The following is a 22,559-nucleotide window of genomic DNA, read 5'->3' as shown; positions in this document are numbered from 1 at the left end:
CACATCAACTCCTGTTGCAACATCTATAGTTATGAAGGCAATGTTAGGACGCAAGGGCCAGAGATTGCGCAGATGATAGATGTGATATTAAACGGGTTTTAAACCAACCCATTTTACACACATTTCAATGAAGGTAAAGTAAAATTGGACCGAGTGTAAAAGGGTGGTTTGGGGCCCTTTCAATTTTATAGAAGTTTGTGCTGACAGAGTTAATTAAATCCACGTAGGCTTTCAGGATTGGTCTGAACAGAGGATCAGAAATGTGAACTAAGTAAGATGAGTTGACAGTCATGTGATTTCTTAGAAATGACGTAAGGAAAGTGAAACTTATCATTATATCAATAAACTCCACCTTTCTGAATCTATGTCAGTAAGTGGCAACTTTTCTCCAGGACAAACATTTGAATCGATTCTAGAGCAAAACACGACTTACTTTCTGACAGAGTTATTTCAGTGTGCTGGGGAAACATATTGCCCAAGTGAAAGGTAAAGACATTCTTCAATATAATTCTATTATTTTTGATAATACGTGATTCTTACCTGGATATCTGCCTTTGAAACCTAGGCTGGAACCTTTACTATTGAATGTTCGGGAATGTTATTTGATTGCTAGGCAAATCTACAGGCTCCTGGGTGCTGATGCCCCCAGACCTGCCAGAAATATAACTCATTCTATCTGGAGGAAGGTGGCACAGGCATTGAGTGGAAACTCCCTCAATCCCTAGCTTGGGGATCTTCAAATCTTCAGCTCCAGGGCCGCATGCAATCCCTTCGCATCTTATTTGTAGCTCCCAACCTTTTCCAGTTAGGTGAAAAAGCCTGCAATAATTAAATTAGGAATAGTAACAGCCGTGTTTTTATTGTGGGGATAAAAGGCCATCATTAAGCAGCACTTTACAGTTTCAAATGATTATTTTAATGGAAAACATTATTATGCTCTAAATAAACCTTAAAGATAATGGCTGCAATTTTCCCAAAAGAACTAAGGGCATGATTTACCAAAAAAATTCTAAGTGCTGTTGCAGTGAGAAAACGGGTGGTATTTGCACCGGTTTTTTTGACACACCTGGCACACCAATCTTACGGCACTGAGTTCAATGAAAAAGCCTCCATGTGATTCTAGCCAGCATGGACCCTCCAATCGCCTGATTCACCTGGAGTGGTCACAGCTATATGCTGTTAACCAGGGCGAGCTGCATCTAAATGTTAACAATAGCCTCTATGCTTCCTGAAGTTGATGACTATCTCTTTTGTTTTACTGACATTGAGGGAGAAATTATTGTCATTGCACCAATTCACCAGGTTGTCTATCTCTTTCCTGTATTCTGTCTCATCATTGTTTGACACCACTATGGTGGTGTCATCAGCAAACTTGAAAATCGAGTTGGAGGGGAATTTGGCTACACTGTAATAGGTGTATAAGGAGTACAGTAAGGGGATGAGGACAAAGCCTTGTGGGGCACCGGTGTTGAAGATGATCATGGAGGAGGTGTTGTTGCCTATCCTTACTGATTGTGGTCTATGAGTTAGGAAGTTCAGGATCCAATCTCAGAGGGAGGAGCTGAGGACCAGGTCACGGAGTTTGGAGATGAGTTTTGTGGGAATAATGGTGTTGGAGGCTGAGCTGGAATCGATAAATAGGAGTCTGTGAGAGGTGTCTTTGGCTCTATGCTCAATTCTGGAACACTTTAATAACAAAGACACCTCTCACAGACTCCTATCTCTCTGGCTCTATGCTCAATTCTGGAACACCTTAATAACAGAGAGATGGCATTTGCTGTGGATCTGTTGCAACGATAGGTGAACTGTCATGGATCCAGGCAATCTGGGAGGCCGGAATTGACTTGTGCCATGACTAACCTTTCAAAGCACTTCATAATGGATGGATGTCAGAGCCACTGGACAATAGTCATTAAGGCATGCTGCCTGGCTTTTCTTTGCTACAGGGACGATGGTCATCTCCTTGAAGCAGATAGGGATCTCAGATCGGTGTAGGCCAAATAAAAGTAACAAATTTTAGGGTCACCAAAAGGGCACAGGTGAAGGAGTGCAAGTAATTATGGTTAGATTAACAAGCACTGTTAATAAATGTTATTACATCCCATAAATGTGTCTGTGATTCACCTGCCACAGGCGTGGCCTTTGGTGCCAATGTGCACGCAGAGAACAGGGAGGAGTTGGCTAAGATCAAGTGTAGTATCAACATGCTGTGCTTGGTTGAAGTCATTGGGTTACATTTCAGCTTCATTTGAAGCAATTTTTTAAAGCGGCATCTCGGCCTTTTGGCTAAGATGCGAATAAGATGAAGCCTTGGAGGAGGAGCTATACCTACTCCAATCAGCTTGGATCATGCAGATCAAGCCCAAGACAGGAGGTGAGAGCCCTGCCTTGTCAGCTTGGATAGGAAATGTCCCAACTTGTTGGGACTCTGAATTGGATTTAATTTGATTGGATTGGATGGTTTAAAAGAAAAGGAGTCAGACTTGTGTTGCACCGGGCAATGTCACACTGTGCCACATAGCGAGTCATCACCCTCTAGCCTGGACCAAATACCCGCTAACACAGCCAACCAAGGCCCATCACCCTGATGTGATGTCTGTTGGACCCATGGCAGGGGTGTGGACGATGTGTGGGGAGAGGGTTAAGGCTCCCAGGGAGTGGTGGGTTTGATTGACTTATTATTGTCACATGTATTAGTATATAGTGAAAAGTATTATTTCTTGCACGCTATACAGACAAAACATACCGTTCATAGAGAAGGAATCGAGAGAGTGCAGAATGTAGGATTACAGTCATAGAGAAAGATCAACTTAGTGCAAGGTAGGTCATTCAAAAGTCTGACAGCAGCAGGGAAGAAGCTCCTCTTGTGTCGGTTGGTATGTGACCTCAGACTTTTGTATTTTTTCCCGATGGAAGAAGGTGGAAGAGAGAATGTCCAGGGTGCGTGCATTAGTTATACTGGCTGCTTTTTTGAGGCAGCGGGAAGTGTAGACAGGATCAATGGGTGGGAGGCTGGTTTGCACAATGGATTGGGTTGTGGTTGGAGCTGATGGATCCCATGTCTGCTATTAGGAGAATCTCACTGTGATGAGGGTCTTCCTCACCTCCCCTCTGGGCCCTCGCCACCACTTCCAGCCTCTACCCTCCAGCTCCTCCTCAGCCTCTTTCTCCACATCCTCCTCGGCCTCCTCCTCAGTGGCTTCCGCCTGATCCCCTGCTGCTATGCCAGGCTGTGAATCACACAGCAGATTATGGTGATACAGAAGACTCTCAGAGGGCTGTACTAGAAGGCACTGCCAAAGCAGTTCAGGCAGCAGAACCGCATTTTCAGGATCCCAATGCACTGCTCAACGCTGAACCAGGAGGCAGCATTGGCCTCACCGTAGCGGGTCCCCCCTCGGTCTCAGGCCTCCACAGTGGGGTCATCTGCTATGACCTGAACGAGTAACCCTTGTCAACCAAGAGTCACCCTGGCAGCTTGGGCAGAGACTGCGGATGTCTGAACCCCAAAGGATGTAACTCTCCTGCAGATTCCCTGAGTGGTGCGCACACACCTGCATAATATTCATCCTATGGTCACACACAATCCGCACATTCAGGGAGTGGAACTCCCTGTTCTTGTTGACGAAGTGCAGTGCTTGATCATGCGGGGACCACAGGACGATGTGTGTGCCATCTTCAGCCCGCTGCACATGGGGCATCCCGTCGACAGCAGCAAAGCCTGCAGCCTTGGCTTCCCGTTGAGCCTGGCCCAACTCAGGATAGATGCAATTGCCTGCTCAGACCAGCAGGGCATCCATCATCTCATGGACACATTTGTGCACAGAGGACAGGAAGATGCCACACAGTTCTCTACTTACATAAGAACATAAGAAATAGGAGCAGGAGTAGGCCATCTAGCCCTTCGAGCCTGCCCCGCCATTCAAAAAGATCATGGCTGATCTGTCGTGGCTCAGTTCCACTTTCCCGCCCTCTCCCCATAACCCTTAATCCCCTTGCCTATCAAAAACCTATCAACCCGCGTCTTAAATATATTTAGCAAGGCAGCCTCCACCACTTCAATGGGCAGAGAATTCCAGAGATTCACCACCCTTTGAGTGAAGAAGTTCCTCCTCAACTCCATTCTAAACTGCCCCCCCCTTATCTTGAGGTTGTGCCCTCTAGTCCTACTGTCCTTTCTGAGCGGGAAGACCCTCTCCACCTCTATCCTATCCATCCCATTCAACATCTTATACGTCTCAATGAGATCTCCCCTCATTCTTCTAAATTCTAACGAGTACAAGCCTAGCTTATTCAGCCTCTCCTCATAGTTCAACCCCCTCAACTCCGGTATCAGCCTAGTAAACCTCCTCTGCACTCCCTCCAAGGCCAAAATATCCTTGCGTAAGTGCGGCGACCAAAACTGCACGCAGTACTCCAGCTGCAGCCTCACCAGTGCCCTGTACAGTTGCAGCAAGACCTCCCTACTTTTATATTCAATCCCCCTCGCTATGAAGGCCAGCATCCCATTCGCCTTCCTGCAGTTTGGGTGTTTATATACAAACTCTATTAATGTTCTTTGCCCTTTGGTGTTTCTTAGCTCTACCCTTATAGATTCCACATTGTTCAAGTTAACATCCTCCCTTAACATGGGTAATTTCCTCTTTAACCAGTAATGTAACTCCAATGCCTTTCCCATTTTGACTGTCCTTCCCAAATATGGAATACTCCTAGATGCTGCACCTACCTGTACTTTGCTCCAGTGTTATGCAATGAGAGATGTGTCCCCACCAGTACTGTACCCCAGTGTTACACAGAGACAGACCTGTCCCCACCAGTACTGTACCCCAATGTTATACAGTGACAGACCCATCCCCACCAGTACTGTACCCCAGTGTTACACAGAGACAGACCTGTCCCCACCAGTACTGTACCCCAGTGTTACACAGAGACAGACCTGTCCCCACCAGTACTGTACTCCAGTGTTACACAGAGACAGACTTGTCCCCACCTATTACTGTAGCCCAATGTTACAGTGACAGACCTGTCCCAAAGGGGAGCAGGAGCGGGGATGGAACGGGAGGGGGGGTGGAGTGGGACAGGGGTGGAACGGGACGGGGGTGGAGCAGGAGGGGGAAGAGGCTGAGGCTGAAGAGGGGGGAGGGGAGCTGGGGGTGGGCTGGCAGAAAGAGATAGAGGATAAATAGAGAGATAAAGTGACAGAAATAAGGAGGGAGGAGAGAGATATGTGTTGCACGTTAATACTGAAAGTGGGAGAAAGGCAGAGGTACTTTCACTGAGAGAAATCCCCAGATGGAAAGGCAGTCACTGGGAGGTTTTCTCTCTCTCTCACACACACATCAAACTGATCTTTCTTGCATAGAATCAATTTCGGAAGAAAGCTGCCCATTTCCTGCCTGGCTGGGCACGGCAGGCAGAGGGGTTGGCATGATGGCCACAGCGCGGGCCAGCAAGATATATACAGGCCCAGGGCTGTCAGCAGGCAGGCAAGGCAGCAAGCACACAAACAGCTGCTGCCACCCTGAGGAGGGGGAGGAAGAGAGAGAGAGAGAGAGAGAGAGAGAGGGGTGGTAGTGGTGGCGAGGCAATGCCTGGCCATGCCAATGCAGGCTGGTGAAAGGGTTTTCAATATCCCTACAGCTCACTGAGTCCTGAACATCCTGAATTTCCCAATAACAAAATACGTTGATTTAAATACTGCCATACTGCCTTTATCACCTCAGGATGTACCAAAAATCCATCATAGCCATCTAACACCTACACCTTCACCACAAGCCCCAAACAAGAATTCCCCATCCCCCTATCCTGAGAACACTGCAGCGAATGACTCCTCCCTACTTCCAAAAGCCTGTCCATTATCTATAAGGCACGCAAGAGTGTGATGGAATGCACTCCCCTTGCCTGGATAAGCGCAGCTCTGATAAACTAGAAGCAGGAGTAGGCCATTCAGCCCTTCGAGCCTACTCCATCATTCATTTTGATTATGGCTGTTCATTGAATTCAATATCCTGATCCCCTTCCCCCCATATCCCTTGATCCCTTTTGTCCAATAGCTATATCTAATTTCTCCTTGAACTCAGATAACATTTTGGCCTCAACTACTTTCTGTGGTAGTGAATTCCACACATTCACCGCCTCCTGGGGAAAGAAATTTCTCCTCACCTCAAAACTCAAGAAGCTCAACACCGTCCAGGACAAAGCAGCCCCGCTTGATTGCTATCCTATCCACCACCCTCAACTTTCACAATATGCACCACTGACACACAGTATGTCCTCTCTACAAAATGCACCGCAGCAACTTATCAAGGGTCCTTAGGCAGCACCTCTTAAACCCACCACCGCTACCATCTAAAAGGACAAGTGCAGCAGGTACCTGGGAACACCATCATCTGGAGGTCCTCCTCCAAGCTGATCACCATCCTGACTTGGAAATATATCGGTCGTTCCTTCACTGTCGCTGGGTCAAAAATTCTGGAACTCCCTCCCTAACAGCTCTATGGGCGTATCTACACCTGAAAGACTGCAGCAGTTCAAGAAGGGGGCTCACCACCACCTTCTCAAGGGGCAGTTAGGGATGGGCAATAACTGCTGGCGTAACCAGCAATGCTCATAACTCACAAGTTAATCAATGGCAGTTCCTTCAGAATTGCAGGCTCTCACCTACATCATTCCCTACTCACGTCACCCTCCCATGCTGACCCACACTGGCATCCAGTCTGTCACCCTCCCCCCACCAACTCACTCCAATTTCACACTCTCATTCCTATATTTCTATGCATGTAGCTGTTGGGGCTGAAGGGATCAAGGGATGGGGGAGGGGGGGGGTGCACGGAAATCAGGATACTGAATTTGATGATCAACCATGATCAAAATGAATGGCAGTGCAGGTTCAAAGAGCTGAATGGCCTCCTCTTGCTTCTAGTTTCTATGGGGGGAGAACAGGGCAGCAGATTATCGGGGATTAGGTAGAAATGTGGGGTTGAGGTTACAATCAGATCAGCCATGATTTTATTGAATGGCAGAACAGACTTGATGGGCCTAGTGGCCTACTCCTGCTCCTAGTTTGGATGTATGTACATTCGTTCATTGAACTGACAGGCCAGGAAGAGGATGGAGGCGGGGGATTTTAAATATTACATGCAAAAAGCAGTGCGGCACTTCCTCAGTCCTGACACTGGGAGAACACGAATGACTTTCTCCCTTGCAGTTAAATAAGGAAACTGCTGGAAATTTGGGCTCCAAAGATGTGCGGGCTAGGTGGATTGGCCATGATAAGTTGCCTCTTAGTGTCGAGGGATTGGGGGGTAAATATGTCAGGTTACGGGGATAGGGCCTGGTGGGATTGTTACTGGTGCAGATTCAATGAATCAAACGGCCTCCTTCTGCACTGTAGATTCTAAACAATCTGGGGGCTGGGGTGGAATCTCGGTGCCCCACCCCCCCCCGCTACCCCCCAAGACACTGGCGATGGAACTCGGAGAATCCCTACGTGGGATCCCCACAGTGCAAAAGGAGGCCTGGCAGGACCCAGTGGTGTAGACATTGAGGGCTGCCGTGACCTTCACTGCCACCGGGGGTGGGTGTCCTCCTGTCCGTGAGATGCTAAGTCCACAGTGACTTAACACTGGCGCTGAGATGCAGCCTGTGGCAGCACACAGCATCCGTCAGCCCATCGAAGGACATGCGGGTCCTGTACTCCATGCCCTGGGTCTCTGTCTCTCCCATCCCCTGGCACCCATTATGGGCCGATGGGCAGCCACATCCTGGCCCTGGCCAGTGGCTCTCTGTCCTCCTCCTGCGGCCTCTGGCATGGGCTGGCCTTGCAGTGGGCAGATGTCTCCTTCCTCCTCCTCCTCAGCAGTTGTAAGAATGACTGCCACCTATATTGCCATTAAGCTGAAATCCACATTTGCACTTGATGGAGGGTGAGGGGGAGACAAAGTGACAGAAAGAGAGAAATAGTCCGTAAGGTTATCCATCCCGGGCCCCGCACTCCCTCCCAACAACCAGCATTCCCGTGGCAACCCGGTACCATCCCTGGTGCCATGCGCTACATGTTCATGGATTACCTACCATTGACACATCCTTGCCATGAGGGGCAGGGACAACATATGCGTGGCTTTGTGGGAGACCCATTGGCATCTGGATGTATGGTGCAGCAGCTTCCGGGAATAGCTTGAAGTCAGGGAGACAGAGGAGAGGCAACCTCGTGACTATCACAAGATGGGTTTAAGTCAAAGACAACATTGCAGAGTTCCTATTCCTTAGATTCTGGGACTTTCTGTTCTTTAGTTTCTGAAACTGACTTTCTGTCCCTCTGTATAGACCTGCCTGTACTGGCAGTGCCTGTGAAATGTGTCATGCCTCAGTCTTGACTGAGTCAAGACTGACTGTCTTGGAGTATAATGTTAGCAAATGTGAGGTTATCCACTTTGGTAGAAGTAATAGTAGGAGGGATTACTACTTAAAGGGCGAAAAGCTGCAGCATGCTACGGTGCAGAGGGACCTGGGGGTCCTTGTGCACAAGTCGCAAAAACCCAGTCTGCAGGTGCAGCAGGTGATCAAGAAGGTGAATGGAATGCTGGCCTTTATAGCGAGGGGGATAGAATATAAAAGCAGGGAGGTCTTGCTGCAACTGTACAGGGTACTGGTGAGGCCGCAGCTGGACTACTGTGTGCAGTTTTGGTTGCCACACTTGCAGAAGGATATATTGGCCTTGGAGGGATTGCAGAGGAGGTTCACTAGGCTGATACCGGAGATGAGGGGGTTGGACTATGAAGAGAGATTGAATAGGCTGGGTCTGTACTCGTTGGAGTTTAGAAGACTGAGGGGGAATCTTATAGAGACATATAAGATAATGAAGGTGATAGATAGGGTAGAGGTAGGCAGATTCTTCCCGCTTAGAAAGGATAACAGGACTAGAGGGCACAGCCTCAAGATAAGTGGGGGGGGGCTGCAGTTTAGATCAGAGTTGAGGAGGAACTTCTTCCCTCAAAGGGTGGTGAATCTCTGGAATTCTCTGCCCGTTGAAGTGGTGGAGGCTACCTCACTAAATATATTTAAGTCACAGGCAGATGGTTTCTGATAGACAAGGGAATTAAGGGTTATGGGGAGAAAGTGGGAAAGTGGAACTGATCCACTTCAGATCAGCCATGATCTTATTGAATGGCGGGGCAGGCTCGAAGGGCTGGATAGCCTACTCCTGCTCCTATTTCTTCTGTTCTTATGTTCTTAAGACAGTCCGTCTTAACTGACTGTCACTGCTATTGCTGTCTCAGTGTGGGCCCCTGGTTGCTAAGTAATAGTCTAGATTTTTTGAGTTGTGTTTGCTTTAAACGTCGTAAAGCCTTATTACAATGCAGGCAAAGTTTAAAGTGAAACTAAAATGGAACCAAACTGAAGTTATTACCCCTTCTTTAGCACACAAATTCAAAAACACAAATTAAACTGACTTAAATGTATACTGTATACCTTACACACGCACTATAAACATAAATTACTTCAATTATTTCTATTTCCTAACATCATTCATAGTCTTTTACATAAAAAAATCAGTAAGATTTATTTCATGATAAGTTATATTTACCAATTCAATGCTTCAGACGGGGAGCTACATTTGAAGTGCACAAGTTTCTGTTACTGCAGCTACACTTCTGTGTCTTGAATTAGTTTGCATACTCTTCGATCATTTGTAATTATCTCTCTGCTTTAAATTATCGGTTCTAAGGTCATCCCTTCACTTGTTACACAGCCTATCGCCACCTTACACATACTGATTATACTTAACTGCTTGCACTTATTTATTTGCACTTGTGATTACCTGTAAAGACATGTTATTCAGCTGGTTGACACTGCAATATACTGACTGGACTTATCCATTGACACTCTTAGTTACCTGTGAGTATGGGACTATCGTCACTCCGCCTATTTATTCTGTGCCCACACACCTCTCTCTACTTTACCTGATGAAGGAGCAGCGCTCCAAAAGCTTGTGATTTCAAATAAATCTGTTGCACTATAACCTGGTGTTGTGTCACCCCTCATCTTGCCCACCCCAGTCCACCACCAGCATCTCCACATCATGTCCACTGTCTAACTTTGGCTCCTTTTCAGTTCAACTCTTCACTAGAAGTGCCAGACTGGTTAATTTAAGTGCCTGTGTTTTGTTTAAGCATTTCATGTGGTCATAACTTTTTTTTTACATATGGCAACAGAAAAATGGCCCGAATACCTGGAAAAAACCCTTGGATTGACTTATTCTCTAAACGTATGGAAAATCTGGAATACGGGGACAGGTGGAATCTAAATTTCAATTACCATCTCAAACCAGATCTTGAACCTGGGCAAAGACAAGAAGGTTGGAAGATTTGTAAAGCATGGTCATTTGGCAGGTAAGGGACATTTTAGAGTGGAATCTTGTTGAGCTGAGTAACTAAACTGTTTCAGTTTCCCAATGGCAGGATGGAACTTAGCTATGACATTCTCAGGACTTTAAAAGCTGGTCGAGTTTCCTGATGAATAATGTCAGGAGGTCCATTTGCATGTATCAGCATGTCGTGCATAGTCATTAAAAGGCCACCTTGCTGGGATTACGTTCCCCTGCAAATTAAGTTCCCCACCTGTGAGAAATTAAAATGTTCACATTCATGACTGCATATGGGTGGCATGCTCTTGCTTAGGCAGAATTTTTCCATGGTTAATGGTGAGTTGCCATTGCATTGTCCTCTTTGAGCAGTGTCTGTAAATGTCAGTCTTTGCTTGAGACTGGGAGGCAGCAGTGCAAGTCGCGTGGAGGATCACTTAAGGGAGTGTTAGTGGTAAGGGAGGAGCAGTGGTTGGCCAATGGCAGAAGGGATAGTACATGTAGTGCAGGTGCCCTTTAAATATGGCATCCCGTGAAGTAACAGTGGGGACAGTGATATCCTGCCCACTCCTGTCGGGACAGTCAGCGAGCTGCTCGCAAATGCATATGTAATAAGCTGAACATTGCACAATCCTCATGCTGGAGGGGGGGACTATGGGCTGGAATCACTCCGTCTTCCATACCTGCCACCGAACTGAGTCTCCAGAATGGAGATTCTGGCTGAAAAATGCAACAGGGACATTACGGCTTATGGAAAAATGAACTAAAATTCTTTATCGTGCGCAGTTTTGGTCCTGCTACTCTGCCATTTTTAGGCATAAAGAAATCAGTAGCAGGTCAAAAATGGTCGAGTTTCCTGATGAATAATATCAGGAGGTCCATTTGCATGTATCAGCATGTCGTGCATAGTCATTAAAAGGCCACCTTGCTGGGATTACGTTCCCCTACAAATTAAGTTCCCCACCTGTGAGAAATTAAATTGTTCACATTCATGACCGCAGAATATTTTCCCCAGATTGCATGAGGTTCAGAGTTTAAGGCGTGGGTAATGGCAGAAATGTGTATCTGTAGGTTAGTCACGGACGGATCGTGCTCAAATAAAAGCCAGAGAGTTACAGAACAAAGAGATCTAGGTGTACATGTTCATAGCTCCTTGAAAGTGGAGTTACAGGTGGACAGAGTGGTGAAGAAGACATTCGGCATGCTTGGTTTCGTTGGTCAGAACATTAAATCCAAGAGTTGGGGCACATTGTTGAAGTTGTACAAGACATTGGTAAAGTCACACTTGGAATACTGTGGGCAATTCTGGTCACCCTATTATAGGAAGGATATTATTAAACTAGAAAAAGTGCAGAAAAGATTTGCTAGGCTGCTACTGGGACTTGATGGATTGAGTTATAAGGAGAGGCTTAATAGACTGAGACTTTTTTCTTTAGAACGTAGGAGGCTGAGGGGTGACCTTATAAAGGTCTATAAAATATGAGGGGCATAGACAAAGTATATAGTCAATATCTTTTCCCAAAGGTAGGAGAGTCTAAAACTAGAGGGCATAGGTTTAAGGTGAGAGGGGAGAGATACAAAAGCGTCCAGGGGGGCAACCTTTTCACACAGAGCATGGTGAGTGTCTGGAACAAGCTGCCAGAGGTAGTAGTAGAGGCAGGTACAATTTTATCTTTTAAAAAGCATTTAGATAGTTACATGGGTATGATGTATAGAGGGATATGGGCCAAAAGTGGGCAATTGGGATTAGCTTCCAGAGGAAGATGAGAACTGGAAAGGGAAGGACAGATGGGCAATGGTGATCAGCAAAGGCAGCCTTGTGAAGCTCTAGAAAGCCCTAAAATGAGCCAGGCACAGAGACCAGTGTAAAGCTGAGAGTGTCCAGTGGCCAGGATGTACAGACAATGTATGAGCTACCTTCAGATGTCTGAGCAGCAGTGTCTCCAAAGACTGCGTCAATCACAAGAAGCTGTGGCCAATCTGTGTCTCCTGATGGTGGAGGAGGTGTGATCTTAGTGGTCTTCCAATTCCAGTAGCTCTGAGGTTCACTCTGGCCTTGAATTTCTATGTTTCCCACTGGACATATATGTGGCTTCTCCCAATCAATTACATATCATTACATCAACGCAGTCCCAATGCCCTCTTGAAGAGGGCAAGCTATATCTCCTGTTCTTCCATCGAGGGGCGCACAGGACATGCTTCTCTATGAATTGTTACTGAACCATGGGGCAACCTGGGTTCCTGCTTCAGCCATTGCCAACAGGCATATTGCAGAAGCTTTACTTCCCCTTGAATGGCTCACTGCCAACTGAAAGTGGTGGGAGGTCAAACGGGGGGTGGGGGGGGAGGTGGTCTCAGGCTGTTGAGGGGTTGTTCTTCAACAAAATTTCAGGTTCTTTCGGCTGAATGCAGCCTTCCTTGTCTGACAACATCAAAAAGGAATCAGGTGCTAGTGAACTTTTAAACATGCCGCCAACAGATTCCACCAGGACACTGGACACTGTGATCACTGTCTAACTCCTGCTTCCCCCCCACCCCCCCAGCTACCCCATGGATGATTAGTTGGTAACCACCCCAGCACCAATCAACCAGCCAGCACGTGACAGTCATCAACACAGAATGGGTGGACCCTCACCAGCTGCTTCCATTTCTAACTCCGCAACATTATCAGTCACACTAAATTCCAGCCAAGGAGCGCATGATGCTCAAAGCAAATATATTGTAGTTACATATCGCAGTATACACAAAAGGTTCCCTCACTACCAATCATGATCAAATATCAATTTCTTAGGTGTCCCTTAAAAATATCATTTCAGTAATTACGGAATATTGCTCTAATTGATGGAAATCTGAAACAAAGTCAGAAAGTGCTTGAGGAGCTCTGTAGACCCGGCAGCATCAGTGAACAGAGAAACACGGTTAATGTTTCAAGTCAGAATCGAAGAAAAGTCATGTTGAACTCGGGATGTTAACTCTGGTTATCTCTCCACAGATGCTGCCAGACTTGCTGAGTGTTTCCAGTACTTTCTATTTTCGTTTCAGATCTGCTGTGTTTGGTTTTTACCTGGCAGGGGTGAAACCATGACCACCTGGCAGGGGAGAGCGTCTTGACCTTTTGGCTAAAATCAATGGGGAATTTTACCAGGAACCAGGGTGGGCGTGCAATGTTTGCAGAATGGCATTCTCATTTGGCCTCAGGTGAGATCTTACGAGCCTCGGGCAGGCCAGACGGTGAAATTCTGGCACAAGTGACAGATCAAGCCCAAGATGGGGTGCAATTGCCTTTCTTTGTGAACTTGAATCTTATATGTCTGTCCTGTGGGGGCCATGAATTGGATTCAGTTTGAATTTGAATTGGTTTTCGGAGCAAATGGGGAGATAGATTGAGGGTTCACCTAGTCTACCCATTGGTTTTATAACTTTAATGATGGAGTAAAAGTTAAAAATAAGAGATGGAGCTCATTATTTTGCAGCAGCCCTTTCAGTGTTTTAACAGTGTGGATAGTGCTGTTGATTGTGACTAACATCACTGTCCAGAATCTTGATCTAACTATTGACTTGTGCGCATGAGCTACCTTAAATGTTGGAAAACGTGGTCAATGCATTTGGAAGGAGTTCTGGTTAGTAAAAATGATGAAGCACACTTTCACATCCCAACAGACATGAATTCATGTTATAACAAGTGTCCTAAGGAACTCAGAGGCTACAGCCGGAATTTTACCGCCTCCCCCAACCATGGGAATCGGAGCATGTGAGGGGCGGACAAAAGGAAGGTCCATTGACGTCGGGTATGATTTTACGGTTTCAGGATGGGTGAGGTTGTAAAACCTCACCCTTTTTTTATTCATTCATGCGACATCGGTGTCGCTAGCTGGCCAGCATCTACTGCGCATCTCTAGTTGCCCTTGAGAACGTGGTGGTGAGCTGCCTTCTTGAATTGCTGCAGTCCGCGATCTGAATGTTTACCCACAATGCCGTTTGGGAGGGAATTCCAGGATTTTGACCCAGTGAAGGAATGGTGATATATTTCCAAGTCAGGATGGTGTGACTTAGAGGGGAACTTGCAGGTGGTGGTGGTCCCATTTATCTGCTGCCCTTGTCCTTCTAAATGGAAGTGGTCGCGGATTTGGAAGGTGCTGTCTAAGGACCTTTGGTGAATTGCTGCTTGTAGATTGTACGGGCTGCTGCTACTGAGTATCAGTAGTGGAGGGATTGAATGCTTGTAGATGTGGTCCCAATCAAGCAGGCTGCTTTGTCCTGGATGGTGTCAAGCCTCTTGAGTGTTGTTGGAGCTGCACCCATCCAGGCAAGTGATGGTCATTGCCTGGCATTTGTGTGTGATGTGAATGTTACTTGCCAGTTGTCAGCCCAAACCTGGATATTGTCCAGATCTTGTTGCACCAAGTTAATTCTAAACATGAAAAGATAAATACATCATAGTATTAACTACCCATCTCTCCTTTTCAACAGATTCTACTGCCACTGTTCACACTCATGGACCTCAGCCCACGTTGTTCTTCTGTTTCAATACCGACGAAAGAAGAATCGTGGATTAGTCTTGCTGCGCATTTTCCGACAGGGGTGCCGTAACTGCAGGAACAGCCCAGAACTAAAACCACAAGTTACCCATGACCAAATACAGAAAGCGTTCGATCGGCTTATTTCAAAAATCCTTAAAAACTGCTATGGGGAAATGGTGGACGATGTTGAAAGAAACCTGCCATATCGTAAGACTCAACCCCATGAGAGGTCGCTCTGTGAAGCCTGTAAGATTGGTATCTGCTTTAACCAAGACAATGTGGGTGATTGAATCTACATCCGTGAAGAGCACTGGAATAGAGTTTACATTTTGGGTAACATTTGGAAATTGTGTGCTAAATTCTGCTGGTTAGATTATAGCTCAAATTACCTATAAAGTAAGTATGTGTATAATCACAAATATAAAACTTCCAAGAGCCAACACAATCCATCAGCATAACAGAAGATAACTGTTTAATTTATTTTCATTGCTCCTTGATATACCTGAGATGATAACCTGGTGAAATATTTTATTACAGCTGAAAATAAGTTAATCACCAAAAACAAAATTTGAATAGAAGTTCACCTGTGTAAAATCTGATATAAACTCACAGAAAATGGCTCCAATTAGTTACACTGAACAATTTAATACGTGTATCGATGCACACTTACTGGCTTCTTAGCAAATTTGAATATTTTTTAATATGCGTGAACAAAAATGAGCAGAATCTTGCAATTTTATCCTGGGGAGACTGGCTGATCCAGGTGAATTGAATCTTAAATAAGTTATGGAAAATATAAGCATAAGTGGTTTGGGAAGTAATTCACTTATACAAGTTCAGAACAAATAGAAACAGTTGGCCTCTCAGCCCATCAAGACTAATCTGCCATTCAATGGTTGATCTGATTATAGCCTCAAATACACAATCCTGCCCCTTGAACCTTGATTCACTTGTCAATCAAAAATATATCTATCTATCAATGATTCCTTGAAATATTCAATGACCAGCCTGGTCTCTGGGAAGACAATGCTACAACCTAGATGCCCTCTGAAATTGCTCCTCATCTCCATCTTAACCAAGAGATGCCTTACTTTTAAATTGTACCCCGTAGTTCTACATTCCTCCACAAAAGGTAATCTCCCCCCAGCAATTACCACATCGAGCTCCTCAGAACCTCATAGGTTTCAATAAGATCACCTCCCATTCTTCTAAACTCCAAATTTGGCCTGTGCATAACTTGATTGAAAATTACTCAAAATGGCTTCAAACATCTATACTGAACAATTTAATACATTTTATTGGTGTACACTCATTAGGTTCCTGTTAAGTTTTTTTTGTAATGTTTGTGTGCCTAAGAAAACGAATGCAAGCTCCCAAGCTGCTTGACCTTTCCTCATAATTCACCCGTTCATCACTGGAATCAGCCTAGTGAATCCTCTCTCAACTGCTTCCATTGTAAATATAATGCTCCTTAAGTAAGGATACCTACACTGTACAGAATCTTCCAGGTGCATTCTCACCAATGCCTGTACAATTGCAGCAAGACTTTCTAACATTTATACTCTATCTCATGTGGCAATAAAGGCCAACATTCCATTTGCCTTCCTAAATACTTGATGTCCAAGCATGTTAAACTTCTGTGATTCACGTACAAGGACACCCAGATCCCTCTGTACCATAGCATTCTGAAGTCTATCTCCATTTAAATAATATTCTGCTTTTCCTGCCAAAGTGGACAATCGCATATTAAACTCCAACTGTCAAATCTTTTGTTCTGTCTCATAAGCTATCAATAGCAGATGCTTCATATTTTCTGCAGAACTATATAAATGGCATAGATGAAGAGACTGACTACATTGTTGTTAAATTTTCTGATAGGTAGGAAAGCAAGTTCTGTGGAGGAAAGTGGAGTTAAGGCCAAAATCAGATCAGGCATGATCTGATTAAATCGTCTTGAATTGTCAAATGGCTTACTTCTGTTTGTACTTACGATTCCTGTGTTCTTGTAAGACTTCACAGTTAATTATCTATGCAATCGTGCAACTGTGTTGATTTTGCACTGTAGCTGTCAGTCACAAAGCAACTTCCAACTCCAGGTGGTCAGTCAGGGACACTGTCCCATTAAGTTCAACATTGACACAGTATGTCATAATAAAAATAAATACAATATTTTCAAATAGTCAAGTATGATTATTTGTGCCAGTTATGAAATTCTCTCAGATCAGTAAGATATCAGCAATAATATGAAGGAAATTCTTATGACATTACATCAGTTACCGTTGACATTATACAGAAACCAAAGTTGCTTTTGCAATCATAAAATAACTGTCATGGATGATGGCACAGCACAGTGGCACAGTGGTTAGCACTGCTGCCTCACAGTGCCAGAGACCCAGGTTCCATTCCGGCCTTGGGTGACAATCTGTGTGGAGGTTGCACATTCTCATTGTATCTATGTGGGTTTCCTCAGGGTGTTCCGGTTTCCTTCCACATTCCAAAGACGTGCCGTTCAGGTGGATTGGCTATGCTAAACTAACCCTTAGTGTCTCAAGATGTGTAGATCTGAGGGGTAAATACATGGAGTTACGGAGATAGGGCCTCAGTGGGATGCTCGGTTGGGGAGTTGGTGTGGATTTGATGGACTGAATGGCTTCCTCCTACAGTGTGGCGATTCTTCTAACTTCTATGAACCAGGCCTTACACATGGAGTTAATTTCTGAATCGTATAGCCTGAACTTTTTCTTATGTGACACAAATGCTGATAATAATAAAGCTTCAAAGATTCTTATTGTTCTTGATCAAAGATCTTTTCTTCCATTTCTTTTCATCCTGATCTATCTGGATCCTGCACAGGCCATCTGCTCCCAGATATCCAGCGACATGTTCCGAAGCTGGATGCTGAGAGATTTATGGGACAATCATCCTTTTTCTACAACCAGGGGAACCATCTGAATTCACTCAGCATGTTGCTGCTGACTCAGTACATGAAACTTAGTGTTTGAGGACACCTGTCCCTCTTTGTGCAAGAGATGACCCTTATATTTCTCTCTGTCAGTGATATTTCATACATTATAAAATTGACTGAACCCTTTTTCTCTCCATTGGGCCTTTTATAGAGCTTTCAAGGTAGTTTTGAGTTGTCAAGGATAGCAGTGCTCCCTGGAAATACACCAACGTATGTCTCTTGTTTTCACCACTATTGGCAAATAACTTTTTTATGTAGGTGAGGAAAATAAGGTGAGGAAAATACGAACAAGTTCTTTGGGATAAATCAGCTTTCTTTACAATATTTAGCAGTTTGGCCTTGCAAGAATCGTAATTTTATAACAGAACAAAGTCAAGAAAAAAACCCTTTCTCCTTCCACACAATGACAACATTGTCCAAAATGAACAGGTCTAATGATGTCAGGTCTGACTGAAATGAGACTACTGTCCTTACCACGTGCAGAGCTACACTTTGTTCGATATAGGATTGAAGCAAAGGATACCGTAAGATTTTGATAATTCTATTGATTTTTAGAATTTATAGTATCTATAGATTTTATTCTGCAACCATAGTTTAAAATTAAGTGGTTTAGTTTTGACTTTTTTTTGGGCAACTAACAGGCAAAATATTTGGGAAAGAAGAAAAGCAGTTGTTTGAGAAGGAACATAATCATTTTATGATGGTGCTCATTTGAGTGTGGATCTGAAACTGTCTTAATGGCCAAAATATGAGTAAGTGTTTGTTTTTAGATCAGTTTGAAAGAATAGCTAAAGCAGCCTGAATTTAAAATAACACAATGTTTAAATGAAACGTGCATTGACTTAATTGATCTGTACTAGAGAGAAAACCTTAATTCTCTGATATAATGAAGGGAGGTTTTTAAAGTTTACTTATTAGTGTCACAAGTAGGCTTACATTAACATTACAATGAAATCGCCTAGTCACCACATTTTGACACCTGTTACAATACACTGAGGGAGAATTTAGCATGGCCAATGCACCTAACCAGCACGTCTTTTGGACTGTGGGAGGAAACTGGAGCACCTGGAGGAAATCCATGTAGACACGGGAAGAATGTACAGACTCCACACAGACAGCAACCCAAGCCGGGAATGAAGTCCCAGTCCCTAGCACCGCGTGGCAGCAGTGCTAACCACTGCCAGTGGTAAGGTGGTCCTAATAGCTGATTTTAATTGCTTTAGGGTGGGCTTGGGTTAAGATATGTTGACAAGACAGTATGGTTTTACTGACAGCTTCTCTGTAGCTGGAAGGAAATGTGCATTTGTTTGTGATGGAATGTAAACTTCCAGAGTTTTTGACCCATAAAGCAGGGTCAAAGGTGGGGTGACATGAGATGATTTGTGTCCTATAGCCAATAGGAGGAGTGAATCTGGACCATCTCCAGAAACGGAAGAAGGGATGGGAGACTGGGAGATAAAAGTTGAGAAATGCTATTTTTCATTTGCAGTGATACCATGACTTCTGGGGTATGACTCTTCCAATCACAGTTCAACATCACTTCAAAGACAAAAGAGGGACATCATCTGTGTTGATATCAGCAAGAGTTCCTGGGATCATGAGAGATGAAATACTTCTATGCTACCTTCACTGCTTGTTATTAAATATATGTCAAATTTTAATAAATCTACTTAATTCATAAGTACTAGCTTTTTGGACTAGTTATTATGTATATCTTATAGACAAGTACAACTGAGGACCTTAATGTTAGGAATTCAACACCCAGGTCTGAGAGTTTGTTTTAATTAGAAGGATTTTATACCTTTGTTGTGCGTCTGTTAGTGTTCAGCTTTTTACAGACTTTGTTCCCTTCCAGAAACTAGATGAAGAATTTTGGAGTTTTAGAATCGGCCTTTTATTTATGAGTTATGGCAAGGTCTCCAGCATGCCAGCTGGTGGCATAGTCCAGAGCACTGCATACAGAGTTACACAAAGAAATATACTGCCAGACTTGGTTACAATTAGCATATTCCAAACGGAGAGGTTCATTTATATAGACATTGTCTATGTTCACTCTCAACTATTGATTTTATTTTCATAATGGTATAGATGTCCAATTACAACTTGTGCACGTCTACCTAATCATAATATTATCAAGCAAGTGTTTTGTTATCCTTTACTATATACCACTCTCCAGACATGAATATGATCGCTATATGTCTGACCAATAGTGTATCAACCGCCCATGTCCATCATTCCTTGTTCTAATGGACAACACATGAGCAGCAGTTCACATGAATTCTTGTGTGCATACTGTGTGAATAAAGCCTCCCTTAGAACTAGATTTATGGTCCTTGACACTTATTTTGGTCTGCTTTAATCAAGGCCTGTGGTTTTGTCTCAGCTTTCCCTGTGTGACTGTATCCAGCATCTTACAGCTTACGTGATTTTTTAACTTGTGTGATTATTAACCCTTTCAATGTTTATTTTACCGATGATCAAAATTTATAATAGTTAATATTTACACATCTATTTAAATGGATGAAGTAAGCAGACTTTTAATATCTCAGAGGGCTGAGGGTTCCAATGCCTCAAACTCACCATCATCTTCAAGAGTTGTGGATCTTTCTTTTACTTCTCATTCACCATGTTGCTGTGTTTTTGATAACTCACTACCAGCTTCTTTCTTTGTTCGGCACATCTTTTTCCCAGTGATTGGGCTTTTGAATTGATGTCCTGCAGTTTGATCCACATGCGGAACATTTCCTTCTCTTTGAGAACTCAGTTAATCGCCAACATCTCCTACACATCTTTCATGCTGCTGTGCTATTATTTTTGGTTGCTGCTCCACTGCATGAACCCTGATGCCTTTCCCTTGAACTTGACTGAAAGTTAGCCATTTGGATAGTCAGCGTCTTCATCTGTCGCCTCGTAACTTTGTTTGCTCTGGCAGTTTCAAAAGCCTGCAATATTGTGAGATTGTCTTTTCTCGTTACATCTGATTGTGCTTTGGAATGTGCAAAGCCCCAGAGCAGCTGATCTTTCCGCATTCCATCTATGTCCTCAAGTTTACATTTTCTGGCAGCATTTTTCAGTCTTGTGAAGAAACCATCAACGGGCTCACCTGATTCCTGCCTCTGGTCTTGAAAGTCAAAGCAGCAGATCTGACAATTTGAATTTGGCTGAAGATGTGAGTTAAATTTGACAAAAAATTTGTCAGGGTTTCTCCTGTCATCTTCACTCAACTCCCAGCTACTCAGTGAATGTAACCCTTTCTCTCCTGCCCACAAAAGGATGTAGCTCCTTAGTCATCACTAGTGCCTTTTAGAAAGTCCGTTTGCACTTTTGTTTAAACTTCTCAAATGCCCCTCTGATGTCATCAACTTTCCAATTCATCAGGGGCTGTTTCCTGGGATGAAGGAAAACAGAAAATGCTGGAAAATCCCAGCAGTTCTGACAGCATCTGTGGAGAGAGAATAGAGCCAACATTTGGAGTCTGGATGATGCTTCATCAGAGCGAAATGTTGGCTCTATTGTCTCTCATAGATGCTGTCAGACCTGCTGAGATTTTCCAGCTTTTTCTATTTTTGTTTCAGATTCCAGTTGTTTAATGAAGAAAGGTTGAACAAGTGGGGCGTTTACTCATTCAAGTTTAGAGGAATGAGAGATGAGAGAATCTACACCAACCATAATCCCACACAGGCCCTACCCCCATTTCCCTGCACATTTACCCACTACTACCTCTAACCTACACATCCCAGGACTCTAAGGGGCAATTTTAGCATGGCCAATCAACCTAACCTGCACATCTTTGGCTGTGGGAGGAATCTGGAGCACCCGGAGAAAACCCATGCAGACATGAGGAGAATGTGCAAACCCCACATAGTGACCCAAGCCAGGAATTGAACCCAGGTCCCTGGAGCTATGAAGCAGCAGTGCTAACTACTGTGCCACCGTGCCGCCCACCATTTGATATGACTGAGTGGCATGCTAGGCTATTTCTGTGAGATTCAGTGAGTGCATTATTGCCCTGTGTATGACTGGTAGACTGACACATTGGATTACTCCATACATGATGGTTATTGTGAATATGGCACCTTGGAGGTATATTCTCATGAAAATTAGCTCCTAGCTTTTCATAACACTTCAATTGTCTTTCCAGGCCACAACTCATAAAGCAAAAAGGAAACTTGGGGTAGCACGGTGACACAGTGGTTAGCACTGCTGCGTCACAGCACCAGGGACCCAGGTTCCATTCCCAGCTTGGGTCACTATCTGTGTGGAGTCTGCATGTTTTCCCTGTGTCTCAGTGCGTTTTCTCCAGGTTTCCCCCCCCCCCCCACAGTCTGAAAGATGTGCAGGTTGAGGTGTATTGGTCAAATTCTCCCTCAGTGTACCTGAACAGGCACCGGAGTGTGGCAACTAGGGGATTTTCACAGTAACTTCATTGCAGTGTTAATGTGGGCCAGATTGTGACAATAATAAATAAACTTTAAAAACTGCACATCTGTAATTCCCATTATTCACACACACACTGCCAGCTGACTCGTTGGCAGCAAGTGGCAAGAGGCGTGTGCGCAGTACCGCGAGGAGGCGGTGCATTGTGTCAGTGGACTACAACTCCCATAATTCTGCAGCGGTGCCCGGGCGGGGCTGTGGTGCGATGAATTATGGGATGTGTCCAAGTCGGGAGGACTATTACAACTCCCATAATTCCGCCGCGGCCATCTGC

At 44.5% G+C, this 22,559-nt stretch overlaps 1 protein-coding gene across 1 annotated transcript; it reads left to right on the top strand.

Moving 5' to 3' along the window:
- The first annotated feature begins 387 nt into the window (after positions 1-387).
- On the top strand, positions 388-17,179 carry LOC145341250 (receptor-transporting protein 3-like). The gene is made up of 4 exons (XM_080186177.1): positions 388-486; positions 2,736-2,820; positions 10,215-10,391; positions 14,834-17,179. The coding sequence occupies exons 3-4, from the start codon at positions 10,219-10,221 to the stop codon at positions 15,171-15,173; spliced, it is 513 nt and encodes a 170-aa protein (XP_080042303.1). The 5' UTR covers positions 388-486; positions 2,736-2,820; positions 10,215-10,218; the 3' UTR covers positions 15,174-17,179.
- The last annotated feature ends 5,380 nt before the right edge of the window (positions 17,180-22,559 follow it).

Source organism: Carcharhinus amblyrhynchos, chromosome 3 (assembly GCF_965287045.1).
Source record: "Carcharhinus amblyrhynchos chromosome 3, sCarAmb.v2.hapA, whole genome shotgun sequence".
NCBI lineage: Eukaryota > Metazoa > Chordata > Chondrichthyes > Carcharhiniformes > Carcharhinidae > Carcharhinus > Carcharhinus amblyrhynchos.
Note: the sequence above shows the minus strand (reverse complement) of the source record. Positions and strands in the feature narration are given on the sequence as shown.